Here is a 14869-nt window from a genome sequence, read left to right as displayed (position 1 = left end):
GTAGACCTTCAATATAATTGACTAAAAGGTTACCAAAACCGTTATTGCTCACCACAAGAATTTATTGTATCTATTAGTTTCCAGTATGTATGCATATCTGTATTAATTTTATTTCTACAACTCTCTAAATGTAACTCCAAAAGGACTCAAAATCATAGTATCTAGATGATCTTATAAATTTCTTATGAGGTAATCAGAGCAGCATGCTCTCAACATTAACTTTTCTACCACTGCTAATGAAGAAGGACAAGTAGGAAAGCTGTAGATGGTCTGTAGTTGTGAATACGAGGCAGCTCGAGAAACTACTGGGAACTCCATGTCCTAAGGTACTATTCTGACCCTGTCATTGTCTCATCATATTTATGTATCATGCATTATCAACACAGTAATGCAATAGCAGAATGCTAATATTATAAATTCTGTCAAAGAAAGAATCACACAAAAGACCATTTCAATTATTAAATTTTCTTACAACTCCCTAGAGTTGTATGTATCTACTTTGGAGGTGATAATTTTAAAATATTTGGTGTTATGATAAAAGGTTATTCATGTGTTCTCCATGATATATACTTTTATTTCATACCTGTTCTCTCAGAGCAATGACTAATGGCATGCACCTTTCTCTTTAGAATTTCCTATACAATTGAGAGATTTTATGAATATCCTATTTAAAAAATACTTCAAAGCCAATGACTACTTAACTCAAAATCTTACCTCAAGTTTCTAGTGTCTAATGAAACTGGTGAGGAAGGTTTTGATGACACAGGATTTGCAGATCTAGAAGCCAGCATCTTTAGGTTGTGATAGTCCACACTAGCTCTCTTTCTGTGTGCTCTGCAGGTCAGCATTTTCTTAAACAGTTATTACCCAAGTTACTCTAGCAAACATGCTAAGGTTGCCTTCTTGCTAGAGTTCCTTTCAAACTGAATTCATTTCTAAGTTCTCAAAAGTGAATGTGTGTCATTCCCAACATGTCACTCAGATATCTTAATTTATCTACATTGTGAAATGTAGCTAATGATATTAACAGTGTGGTAAGTTTTAATAATTGCCATACTGCCATAATGGTAAGTAATAAATACCAATTATTTGTCTATCCACAAGGTATATTAGTAAACCAGGGTTTCAACTCATTTAAGCCAAAGTTTGCAAAGCACAGCACCCACTTGTGTCTCTCATGTCATTGCAATCTTTAATAATGTATTTCAATTATACCCTAGTTTATAAGCAACATATAAGAGTAAATTGTGTACCCAGAACAGTGGATCACGCTGTATGCTACCCTAACACTGACTGGCAGAGTAAAAACCCTTTTGTTACCTTTCTGCACAACTACTGGGAGTTCTTGGAGTTTCCAAATGGACCAACAGTCAATTTTCATGCAAATCCTTTTCCTTCTTGACTTTTGTTGTTTTAACGCTAGTTCAGCTTCTGCCCTGTCAGTTTCCAAACTTTTAATGAGGTGAATGGCCTCTGATAGCAATGTCTCCATTTTCTTCTTCAGCTCTGGACACTTCTCATCTTAAATTAGGAACAGACATTCATGTTAATCAATCAGCCATAGGCAATGTGACAGAACACCACCAGTCTCACAAGAAGTATCCTTCCAAATATTTGTGTGTTTAAGAGAAGAACATTAGCAAAGTTAATTAATCTTTAAAAGATCATTTGTAATGACAAACAGAGCCAGGTATGATGGCACAGGCCAGTAATATCAGCATATGAGAGCCAGATTCCTCCAGGGGCAGTGTGAGCTGCAGTGTGAGAGATTTGTCTTGAAAATAAGCAAAAGGAACTTAAAATATATAACTTAATTAAAAGGAGAATACAAAAATAATGTCATATTCATTGGGTTCAGAATTTTGTGTGAACACATATAAAAAGTGTGTGAAAAGCCTCAACCAGTATCTTCAAGAGAATTTCTGCATTGGAAGGAAAACCAGGACACAAGCTCCTTTATTTTAAAATCATAGCCATAGTTCCTCCCAGTCTTTAAGGATGCAAACCACAATGAGCAACTTAAATCAATACTGAAGATCACTCACTTCCTGGGAAAGAAGGCATTGACAGGCTTCAGCTTTATCATTTAATAACTTCTCCATCTAGCCTTGGCAGAAATTCATCAGAAATTTCCAAATTCTATTTATTCAGCCTTAATTAACTCTGTTAATGAGAGATGCTGTGATCCCTGGTTCATAGCTCTGGAATAATACAGCTTAATGTTAACAAAATATTACCAGAGGTATTCATTCATCTGCTTGAGAACAAATGTGTACAAAGCTTATTATTTTCCCCAACAACAATAATATGTTTTTCTCTAGAGAGCACCAGGTAAGGAAGGCAGATGAGAGCCCTATTCTGCTGGTATTTGTGGCCGTAATGGCTGACTGTTGCCAACATGATGCATGACAGGAATATATAAACACAGTGTCAAGAAAGAAAAGGATACCATGGAGGGGAGGCAGGAGGTAAGAGAGTGAAACAGCAAAAAAGAAGAAAGTGATGGCCTAATCTTTTTTCTTTTGGATAATAAAGACAATGATTTTTTTTTCTTGGTGGCAGTATTAGAAATGCCCACATAATGGTTATAAAGACAACTGGGCTACTGCATAGTCTCCCCTTTCCTAGAAAGCTTGTCAAAGATATTGACATGTATCCTTAAAAGAATTAATTTTAATGGGTAAGAGTAACTTTTTCTGGTCTGCAGCTTTATCTGGTCTCTTTGAACCCATTGTTTACTTTGATCCTGGTTACTTTATTAAATGAGTTGTTAAAGAAAATATACATGGACCCTTGATCATGAATCTCTCCATGATCAAAGTCTTCTTCAGTCTTTAGTCTAAAATGCACAAAGATATGCATGTCACTGATGATAACAGCTCTTTAATTTACTGCATTCACATGTTTTCTTACCAATATTGTTTTTTACAAATTGATTTTACAAGTTACCTTTTACTCTTTAACAGCATGCAAATAAACATTGTATATGTAAGTAATTTGCAGTACCTCTGATCCATTGTCATAACATCTATCTAATTGTTCCCCCAAATCAACTCAGTGTGTATATAAGCAATGACTTGCACTTTTTAACACAAGCACTTTCAGCAAGCCACTATCCTCCTAGTACTACATTATGTCTTAGTCTCAGTTTGTGCATATTTCTGACAAATGTTATGCTTGGTACTTTTACTATTACTATGGCTATCAATGAATTAATCATTTTTCTCTATGTCTGTGATACATAAACATTAACGTTTTCATCTTCTCTGTAGACAGAAAATAAATAAATAAAACAAGTCAAATTAGAGCCCCAGAATGAATGATGTTTTGAAAAAAACCCATTATTTTTCAAATGAAAAGTTCCAAGTTCATCAGCTTTCCTTCAGTGAAGGCATTTGTAAATTTTTTTATGACAGGCAAAGATGAGAAATTTAACATAATCTCAAGCATATATTCATAAATGTTGAAATAATAGTAATAATAACTTTAAGCCAATATTTAAATTTTGCAACTAGTATTTAATTAAATTGTAATAAATTCTGATCATATGGAAGCCACTGAACCACAGCTGTTTCTACCTCAATGTAAGTTAAATGGAAACCTAAGAATTAAGTTTCTTAGTCTTATTGGCCACATTCCAACTGATCTGGTGCTCCATGTAGATAATACCTGCCCCTCTGGAGAGAAAGACAGACAATACCTTGATCACCACAGAAAGTTTTATCAATGATTCTCAACTATAACTACATCCTTGAGTTGTGACCAAGCATCACAACTCTGTACTACAACTTAGGCCAGTGTTGGATACAGAACCATTAATAATAAATCTATCTGAGGACACACTTCCTAGACTGGTATGGTGGGCTCTTTTCTCTATTCAGCATCCCCAAAACTCATAAAATAAAAATTGTGGATATTGGATACATTAAATAGAAGGTCAATGGCCTGTAAATAATTATACATTTCTCAGCATGAAAAGCAAACTTACCCCTTGATTTTTCTGGGTGGACTTCTTTTTCTGAGTCAGTGACACCCATGTCTTCTTTTTCTTCTATTATGGTAGAAGTCCTACACATACATAATGAGGAAGACAGTATCAATTTGTAAGAAACAGATGCATTCAAAGTTAGTTAAATAAAATTTGGTAAATAATTTGTGTGGAATGTTAAATGTCATTGACATGGTAACCCTACTAAATAGAAGAATGATATAAGAAATTCTATTATCCAGTAGTATCTATACTTAATAGATAATTTTAAAAAATTACAAATGTCTAGGAATTTTATAAGATGTAGCTTAATTTATAAATCATATGTATGAGTGTGTATGTGTGTGTATGTGAGTGTGTGTGTGTGTGAGTGTGTTTTCTGTACATAAGTATGGATGCTTGCCTACCATAAGAGGTCATTAGATCCCCTGGAGATGGAGTTTAGTGTTTTGGATATGCCTGATGTAGGTGCTGGGACCTGAGCTAGGGTCCTCTGCAAGAGCAGTGTGTCTGATAAACCATTCAGCCACATCTCTGGTTCCAAGAGATAGGTTGGATGAGGTACTATTTTGTTTTCAGATTAGTGAGTTCTCAGAAGCCAATATAAACTATAAAGGGTAAAGATAACAATTTCAGACAGCAAGATTTTTGGAAAGTAGCCAGAAAAAAATGTCAGTTCCTGAGGTTACAGTCTAACACGTCACTTCTTAACCTTAATATTGCCCTAGTCTGATGTGAGGATCCTAAACTGAGTCTTCATCTATTTTAAAAATTTTATAGTTTTACTGATGAAAATTTTAATATAAATCAGCATCAATGGGTGTGTTTTTAGGCTTTTACTAATTATTCATCTTTATTAAAGAGTCATTAAAATTACCAAAAGCCTTATGCATACCAAATATCATTAAAGTTCATAAAATCTGTTTTCATGTTCAGTTATTATCTTGGAGACCACATGTAATATCGTATTGTGGTAATATTTTAGCCTTCATAAAACTCACCATCAATTTTCACACCTCAATTTGTTATATATATTTTTCCATATTTCTTAATATATAATATTATTTGAAATGGTCCCATATTATTTTTTAAATGTAATTTTAAAAGCAAATTTTTTCATGTAATAAACTTATTATCTTCTTTTCTTTTTGCTTCCCTTTAAATTTCAAAATACTCTTCATGAAAATCAGAATCTTTTTGTTTGACTTTTAAGATAATAAAAGACAATGGTCCCCAAATCAATGATTAAATAATGATTTTCCTTTTGGCTTGTGATCTTCATTGCATGTTGGGGCAAGTTATCATACACTACTAGCTATAGTTTTGAGGATTTTTATTTGTTGGTTTTGTTTGCTTTCTTGATTGTTTTGTGCCCCTCTATATAGGCCTGGTTATCCTGGAACTCTCTATGTAGATCAGGCTGGCCTCAAACTCACAGTGATCTTTCTGCCTCTGCCTCTGAGTGATAGGATTAGAGGATTGCACCACCACACAAGGCTAGCTGTAGTCTTGTGTATTCTCTTCTAGATTTTGTTCTATTTCTAAGTCAAATCCTAATTAATTTTTATTGTACTTTTAAAATAAAATTAATTTCATTAAGCAGTCTCTTCTCTCTCTCAGACTGGTCTTTATTTGCTTTCTGCCTATATGGATGCAGCTATAATGAATATTTCATATAAAGCCCATATAAAGTTCAGCCCTTATATATATTACTTATATATAATATATGTAAATATATATGATGCTTGTCCATACTGTATTATAATTATTTGAACTTCATTTCTTTTTATGGCATAAAATATATCATTGCATAGATAAACCACAGTGTTTTAATTCACTGAAAGATTTTTTTCACCTCTTCGTTATTGTGAAGACTGGTGCTTTGAACATTTTTATTTAAATTTCCACTTGAATGTTTGTTTCAAATACTTTGGGGATATATATTTTAGAGTATAAATTGTTGACTCCTGGGATCATTCAGGATTTTACTTCTTTAGGAACTGACAATTTGATTTTGTGTGTCTGTACTAGTTGTCATTGACAGCATTGTAGAAGGAATCTAGTGTGGAATAGAAGAGTACTGATGACCTTGACTTGCATCTGAATTTAGTTCGAAGTTCTCAATTGTTACAAGTTAGTGTGCACCAAAGGTTTTCAGAAATGTCTTCTCTTGTTTCGGTATTGCTATTAGAATTCTAGTGTTTTAAAAAGTGTTTTCATTATGAGAAACATTGTTCTGCTTACACATTTTTCTCTTTAGGTTCAAGCAGGATTTTCTCCACATTTCATTTATATGTACTATTGCATGGATTCACTTTTGTGTACCAAATTATCATTGCTATTCTTAGGAAAATCCAACTTGGTCATAATGTGTAACCATATAAACAGGATGCTGGATTCAGTTTTAGATTGAAGGTATTTTATTAAAGATTTTGACAAGGGAATTCAAATAAATATAAAACTGCAACTTTCTTCCAGTGTCTTTATTTGCTTTTGATACTATGACAAAAGTGGCATCATAGAGTAAGTTGGGAAGTGTTTCTATCTCTCTCTCTCTTTTTTAAGAATTTGAGAAAGCATCATAGAAATTCTTATTTCTGTATTTAATAGAAATTGCTTTTCTTTGCTATCATGATGGTGTTTTGACTTGCTTGGGCTTTCTTTGATTTGTTTTTCATATTTATTTTTTTGAATGAGGGTCTTAATATATAGTTTAAGCTTGGTACCAGTTGGCTGTCATCTTGCCTCTACTTCCCTGGTTTTTTGGTTAAAGAATGTGACAACTCTACCTGGCTATAGGTTTTTTGTTTTAATTAATTTTTTTGTCCATGTCCTTTCCCACTGAACTTTTATTTTCTCTTTCTCTCTATTTTTAAATCAATATATGGGCATGTGTGTTTACACATGTGAGCATACACACAAATTGAAAATCAAAACAATGAACCAATAAGACAAAAAAAATATCAAAAGAAACAAAGGCCCACAAAAACAAACAAACATTAAGTTAAGTATGTGTTGTCCAACTACTCCAGGGCATGGATTTTGCCCTGAATTTGATATGCCCTGTGACACACTGAAGAAAACTGATTTTCACTTTGCCAGCATGTATCAATTGCAAGTAGCTTCTTGGCTAGGAGTGGGATGTCTACTTCCCCTCTCATAGTGCCGTGGCCCGATCTGGATTGAATTTGTGCAAGTCTTATGCATCCTTCCACAATCTCTGTGAGTTCATATGTTCATCAGCCCTGTTGTGTCTGGAAGACTCTGTTTCCTTGGAGTCATCCATGCCCCCTGGCTATTACAACCTTTCTGTGTCCTCTTCTCCATGGATCCTTGCATCTTGAGGAGAGGGCTTTGAGGAAGACATCCCACTTAGGACTGAATATCTGAGTCTCTGGCTTTCTGTACGTTATCTAGTTGTGAGTCTTGGGGTTAATTCCCATCTACTGCAAGAAGCTTAGCTGATTGCAGTTGAACAAGGCACTGATCTATGGATATAGCAATTTGTCATTAGGAATCATGTTATTGCTGTGTTCTGGCTAAAGACTTTTGATTACTGACATTATCCCCTTAATTCTTATATGTCAGTTTAGATTTTCTTGTCTTCTCAGTCACCTATGGTAGATTATGTGGCTCTAGAAATTAACAGAATTGAGTGTTTTTATCCATTCTACCACCTTCATCTTTTGGTTAGAATGTTTAATTTTCATGTATGTTAACCATTCACAACAAAGGGTTTGTTTCTACTATTATACAACTACTTTTCTATATTAATAGTATTTTATTTCTCAGTTCCTCTATAACTACCTTATTTTATGACTATTTATTTTTATGTATTATTTGTTGTTTCCATTTTCTGATGTAATTTTAAGGATGTTTCTCAGTCATTGTCTTGGAGGTGACCTATAACATTTAACTTAATAAAACTTACATTTTAATAAAAAGTTGCTATTTCAACAGTATCTTACTGGCCCAGTATGCTCTGTTACACCTTTGTCCTTCATCATATTTTATTATTACCACAAACAGTGAAATTATCTACTGTAATGCTCAGTAAAAAGTCATCTATAATTCTGAGTTTCATTCACTTACACTTTAAGTAACATAAAAAAGCAATTATGAGTCCAAGATAACACTGAATTTTATAATTTTGTATGTATCTTTGTAGTCTTTATTATTTTCATTGTTTTTTCTTTTCATTTTTTTTTTGAGACAGGGTTTCTCTATGTAGCTTTGTAGTCTATTCTGGCACTCGCTCTGTAGACCAGGTTGGCCTGGAACTCACAGAGATCTGACTGCTTCTGCCTCCTGAGTGCTGAGATTAAAGGCATACGCCACCAATGCCTGGCTTCATTGTTTCTTAATATGGACTTAATATCTTTTTGTTTCAGCCTAAACAATCTCCTTAAGTATTTCTCAGGGGACAGATCTATTAGTGGTGTACACCTTTCAGTTTTTCTCTCTAATTTGGGAATATCTATATTTCTTCTTTATTATTTAAAGGCACTTATATGAGACTGAAGGAATCTTGAATGACATAGGCTCAGGCCTCCAAAGATTCTGGTGACAAGCTGACTGTCAATCTGATTGAGAATTTCTCATACCTAGCCAAATCTCTTATTCCTTGATGTTTATCTCTTTTTCTTGCGGTTTAAATTAGTTGGCTAATATGTCTGCTGGTATCAATCCCTTTGATTCTATTCTATTTGAATTTGAATTCTACTTTATTAAACTCAGTACATAAGTTCATGGAGCTTAATAAATCACAGCTCCATGTATTTAGCTAAATTTTAGAAGCTTTTCAGAAAAAAATAGTTTCCATAACATATTCTCCCCTTCCCCCCATTTCTCTACCCTCACATTCTTGTGTGTAGCAGTAGCAGGGATTTACAATGGGTTTGCTGATGTTCCTTAAGTTTATTTGGCACTTTGGGTCTTCTCTCTTCACATGCATCTCTTTTCCCATTGTTTTTCTTCCCAGGCATTTTGATCTATCTGTGGCTGGTTCCAGTTATTATTTGTCACCTCAGGCAGCTGTGGCAAGCACAGAATACATTACCTGGAAGTTCCCTAAGCACTGTGGTAAGAATTAATTGGGCTGGTCAAAACCTTCCAATGGAAACTGTTGGAAATAAAACCTCATTTTTCTGGCACTAGGAATGAACAGCACAGGTAAGGAATGCGCTCTTTGGTACAGGAGATGGAGAGCAGGCAATATATTGCCCTGATTCTGTAGCTCAGTGAGCTACTTTTTAGGGGTTCTCGCCTTGGTTGATGTCAGATTTTTCTAGATTCCAGAGTTCTGACCATGTTCACTTTCACAGGAGTTCTCTATTGCATCCATTCTTTCTCTCCCCTACAACTCCTCCAGTTCCTTCCCCATACTTTAATAACTAACATGTGAAATACTGCTTTTGGTTTACCATTCTTTCTGAGATAAAACTGGTGAACTGCAGATTACCCAAAGCTCAACATAATAAGGAAAGATAAAGAAATAATTGAAGTTTCTTACCATTCTTCATAAGAAGCTTCAAACTGTCAAAACAAAAGAGCTCAATAAAAATCAAAATTTAAACACTTCAAAAGATAAATGATGAATTTCACTTAAAATCCACTTAAATATGTACTAACTGATAAAATTTAGTTTTTCACTTCATAAACTTGGTCACAATATACTCTGTTATTTCATGAAATATGTGTGTGGGTGTGTGATGCACTTGTGTACATCTCAAGCCCATTTCTTTTCATTATTACAAGACTTTTCACACTTTAAAATAAAAATCCATGTCCTTACAATTCTTAACTATTCAAATGATTCTTTTCCCCCAAACACTTGCCATATAGTAATAGATGCAGAGAGTCATTGAGTCATAGTATGCTACCAAAGGATGCTAAACACGAAGCTTAAGAAAATATAAACTAAATTCAGATTACAAAAGCATGTGTAAAACTAAGGGGTGGTAAGGGGTTGGACATAGAATATTTACTTTTACAATGGGAGGAGAAAAGAATAAATTTTAAGTACAAGGTTGTTATGTTCTTTACAAGAAGATGGCTGGATGCTGTGGCAGACAACTTTAATCCTAGCACTAAAGAGGTAGAGGAAGGCTGCCTTGAAGGACAGCCTGATGTAAGTAACAAGTTCCAGGCCAGCCAGGGTTACATAATGAGACTCTGTTTCATAACAAAAACAAAACAGAAGAGTCTTTATTTCAAATGTGAACAGGAATGACTTGAGAAAATAAGGAAATTTTAAGACCCGACGGTGAGAAGACATAACTGACAGAAAGAATCCTCACAGAAGAGATAATGGACTCCATCAGGGCTATGGCCCCAGCTGGACAAGAACCTCTTCTAGGGCACAAGAACTACTATTTGTGACATTTAATGATGTCTTTGGATAAGATAACAACACTTGGAGGCGTTTTGTTACAACTTTTACTGGAATGAATGGGACAAGAAGAAGACATGAAGAAGCTTTAAACAGAATGAGGACTGTAGCACCAGCACAGATTACTTTGACAATCAGAACAATATCAGGCTATCTTTAAAGACACTATTGGGGTTAACTTTGATCATGTAAAAATGGATTATTATAAAGTATTATAAAATTCCAGAATGCTCTCCATTACTGGTCTTCATTTCAGGCATATACACGGAACTTGGAGTCACCAAAGAGATTTGCCATTGGCATTTTGTCATTTTACAAAGTTGTGGAACAGACAAATGTGTGGAAACATATGCAGCAGTTCATGTGCGTTTTATGAGACTGATTAAGGCAAATGCAAAAGACAGAAAGGAAGTGACGGCTATGTGAGATTTATAAAGATCTGTGGGTTTTAAGTAAAATACCAAAACAGAATGAAAGAACTCTAAGTTTCAGAGAGTTACTGGAGAATCAGTCAGTCAATGTGAAGTTTCAGAATTAATGCACATCTGAAATGTTATATGAAAAGTCAATTTTTTTCCTGTTAGAATTGGGAATACATCAACATTCATGCTTCTTTACCTCGTAGTTGACAGATTGGCAGGGATAAATGGCACGGCACAAGGTGTAGAGGATGTGTTTAACCATCAGACACACCTGGCCTAGAGGCCGGCTCTAAACCGACTGTGGGGTTTTAGGGAACATCAGCTTCAGTAAGATCATCAAGTAAAGATGAGACTAATGACAATTCTTGCCTTGCAAAGTCGAAATAAGGATTCAACAGATCATCCATAGAAAGTGATTAATAAACAGATAGAGACAACTTTATATCACTTTATTGACAGTTTGATGATAATGATGTTATTGTCTTTGGAAATCATTAATTTAACATTTTTTAGATGTTTCCTAAATATTTTTCTACCATGTTTTCAAATCATGGTAGAAGCCTGACAGTTTGCATTAAACAAAGAAAATTTTAAACTCAGCAGAATTCATGGAGAACTAAGTAATACTGTAGCTGAGGAAGTCTAGGACAGTAATTTGTAAGTCAAAGATAATTGTATGAACAATCACCCAGGAAAGGTTTTCAATCATTTGTTACAGTCCCTACTCTTTGAAGAAATTAAATATACAGAGAATATAACCAAACCTTCATTCTGAAGGTAGTTTCTTCCAAGGTTGCTATGGCTTGAATTGGAATGTCTCTGACAGGCTGTGTTTTAAATCCCCTGATGTGTTTAGGAGGTAGGAGCTCTTCAAAGGAAGTAGACCCAGTCATACTTCCTAATGGGTCTCTATTTCCTATTCTACCAAGATGTGAAGAGGTGACCAATGGTGCCAGCTGCACACTCCTGTCACTATGGGGCTTCCTGCTTTGCCTTTATTGCAGTCATAAAATATATCCCCCAAAGTGTGAGCCAAGGAAATTCTTCTTGTGTTAAGTTTTTTTGCTCATGTTAACAACAAGTAGTGTTTTGGTTGAACAAGATGCTGAATTATTTTAAATTATAATTTACCCAGTGTCACTGCACAAGAACATTCCAAAGTAATCTATGTATCAAAGAGACATAATACAGCAAAATATGTGGTGTGGCTTACATTAAGATTTCAACAAAGAGTACCTATAATAATAGTTTACAAGGCATCTACAGATCTGTTTTTACCATTTTAAATAATGTGGATAATTAAGAATTAGAATCTATGTGGAATGGTTAGCATACTCCGTCAATAAATATTCTATTCTGTATTTTAAATATCATTCCAGACCCAGAATCCCATTTTCTATGATTTGTAATTGGATTAAGGTACATTCTGATTGGGGGAGGTATTTAAGCAAAAGACTTGCTGCCCTAGAATAATATTGAACATTACTATTTAATAATAATGAATATTTTTATTCACAGGAGTAGCTCATGTGTGTGCACTGGGATCCCTTCTGTTCTGGCACTTGATCTCACACACTGTCAGGGTCTCCTTACCCCTATCTAAGGTCAGACAACAAGTCTTTTAAGGTTCTGTTAACTAATGCCTCTCAAAAGAGATTACTTCCTAGGGCAGAACATTTTCTAGGTCAAATCCAGGGTCAAAATAAAGTAAAAGGATCGACTGTAGCAATTCTACTCCTCTGCTTGAACAATGTGAGTCAGTTGTTTAGAATATCTTATTAGTAACAGGTAAGAGAAATTTTTGATTCTTCAGTAATTCCTAAGTGAAATGATTGCAAGTTGCAGAGTTCAATATGGAATTCTTTTTAGAATAACGAAAGCAGAATTTGATAGTTTGACAGGTTAACATGACCAAGAAAGAATCATTATATCTTTGTCAACAGACCTAGTATATTTACTTAGCAATAAGATAAATTATTTTAAAGGGAATACTGTTCTTTTAGAGTACAAATTTACTTATAATTTAATCAGTTTAGTCACTCCCCGATCCAGGATGTGAATTATATTATTTGACTTTTAGTCATGTTAGCTTATGGAAATGACAACTTAGCATGACTGTTTGTCAACAAAAATGGGGAGAATCTGTTTAGTGAGGTCATTACACCCTCTTGAGTGGAACGATCAAAAATGGGTCTAGAATAGTAAACTAATCACCTGTTAAAATTCTGAATTTTACAGAAATTATCAAAATAATCCCCTCTTGTTCTTAAGCAATAACTCCTTGATATGTGTAGAACTTATCCACCAAAGTTAAATAGGTCACTCACTTGATTCAAATGCTCCTGTATTTTGGATTCCATATCCTCGATGTGGGAAATCATTTTGCTGACACATGGTATAGGGGTGCTGACCAAAGAACAGCTGTGTCGTCTACTTGGATAGCTGAAGTAGATGCCCTTGTTCACCTCTAAAGGATTGCAGACAGTGGGAGAAGTCAGGGTGTAGGTACAGAACAGTACATTGTGATGTTCAGAATGTGTAAAAGTATTCTGCTATATTTGTCTTAGTACTCTAAAACTCTAATAGATATGTCAACAATATTGAATACAATCTCAAACTCATATAACATAATCTCTTAGGCTATGTAAATACTATAACAAATTGAAGTGAACCAGGTAAGCTTAAATGGAATGAGGATATATCTGAGCAGCATGAGGACCTGGGTTTGGATCCCCAGAACCCATGTAAATATTGGGTAAGTGTGACACCTGCCTGGAAGTCCAGCACTTGCAAAACAGAGTTGGGGGAGCTGGAGAAGCAAGCTCCCTAGATAGACCAGCTGGAATCTGTGAGCTCTGTGTTCATGGAGGCATCCAGCCTCAAGGAATGTGGTAGAGAACAAGCAAAGAAGACACCTGGTATCAGCCATGGCCCTCCACACTGAAGCATGCACATGTATATGCACACATATCCATACATACACAAAAGAAGTTAATTCAATCCACAGCATTGTCAACTAAACATTGAAATAAGGAATTTAAAATGACAGAAAAAGAAGGTCTACCCATTCTTAAAATAAACCTCGAATCATTTTTAAAAATGACCCTGAAATACATATTTAATTTGCCCTTCAAAGAGATATCACATCTTCCTATGAAATTAATGCCCCTCCCCGTCCACTGAAGACGTGCCTCCTGGAACCCCGCATGAGTTGTTCCTGTGGGAAAAATAAATAAATAAATAAAAGCAGGTCTCCATCCTCATAATAACCTCATTTTCTATCTAACTTCCATTTCTGAAAATTGGAGTCTTGTGTACAGAATGATTGATGTTCTCACTGCATCATTCAAGCTGTACTCATCGTAAAACCCACTCATCCTGATGTGCTTCAGTGATCCTAAGTCTGCCGTGTTCTGAAAGGACTGAAGGTTGCAGATGTCCATGAAACTCCACCAAAGTGCTTAAAGTCTTGTCACTCTGAAGGCTCCACGGGATACGTGATAGTAGCAGTCACTAATCTTGCACAGTAGGCACATGATGCATTGTAATTTCAATGAGAGCAATGTGGTGTCCCCAAATCAGATCACAATGAGGAACAAGGAAGTAATGCCAATGTTGCTGCCTTTTCTTTTAATGCTGCCTGATGGAGTTGGTACTTATTCTCAATATTTTTGCTTCATCTGAAGTCTTTACAATGTTGTTATTTATTCAGTTATATCATACAAAGTAATAGATTTCATTGTGACTTTTCATGTATTATTGCATTAAATTCCTATTCAATTCCCTCTTACCCTCAGTTGTCCCAGTTCATCTTCTACTAGTCTTCTTAATATCCCCAAACACACACACACACACACATACACACACACACACACACACACACACACACACACACACACACACACACACACACTCACACTCACATTTACACACACACACACAATTACACATGTACATTTATACACACACATAAATATAGATTAAGCATATAAGAAACATGTGATATTAATCCTCTAAATATCTTCAATGAAATCTTATATTATCTTGTTTCTATGAATGTAACATCTA

The 14869-nt window shown here is 34.8% G+C and overlaps 1 protein-coding gene across 1 annotated transcript in view; it reads right to left on the bottom strand.

Moving 5' to 3' along the window:
* Ccdc178 (coiled-coil domain containing 178) overlaps window positions 1-14869 on the bottom strand; it is a 345282-nt gene that overhangs the window by 319850 nt on the left and 10563 nt on the right. Inside the window, exons 4-7 of the mRNA XM_035438744.1 lie at window positions 13129-13268; window positions 9501-9523; window positions 3989-4068; window positions 1321-1521 (exon numbers count right to left, since the gene is read on the bottom strand). Of these exons, the coding sequence (XP_035294635.1) occupies window positions 1321-1521; window positions 3989-4068; window positions 9501-9523; window positions 13129-13268 (444 nt within the window). The remainder of the gene's footprint in view (window positions 1-1320; window positions 1522-3988; window positions 4069-9500; window positions 9524-13128; window positions 13269-14869) is intronic.

The sequence above is a fragment of the Cricetulus griseus genome, chromosome 2 (genome assembly GCF_003668045.3).
Source record: "Cricetulus griseus strain 17A/GY chromosome 2, alternate assembly CriGri-PICRH-1.0, whole genome shotgun sequence".
Classification (NCBI taxonomy): domain Eukaryota; kingdom Metazoa; phylum Chordata; class Mammalia; order Rodentia; family Cricetidae; genus Cricetulus; species Cricetulus griseus.
This window is presented reverse-complemented; position numbering and strand designations above follow the sequence as displayed.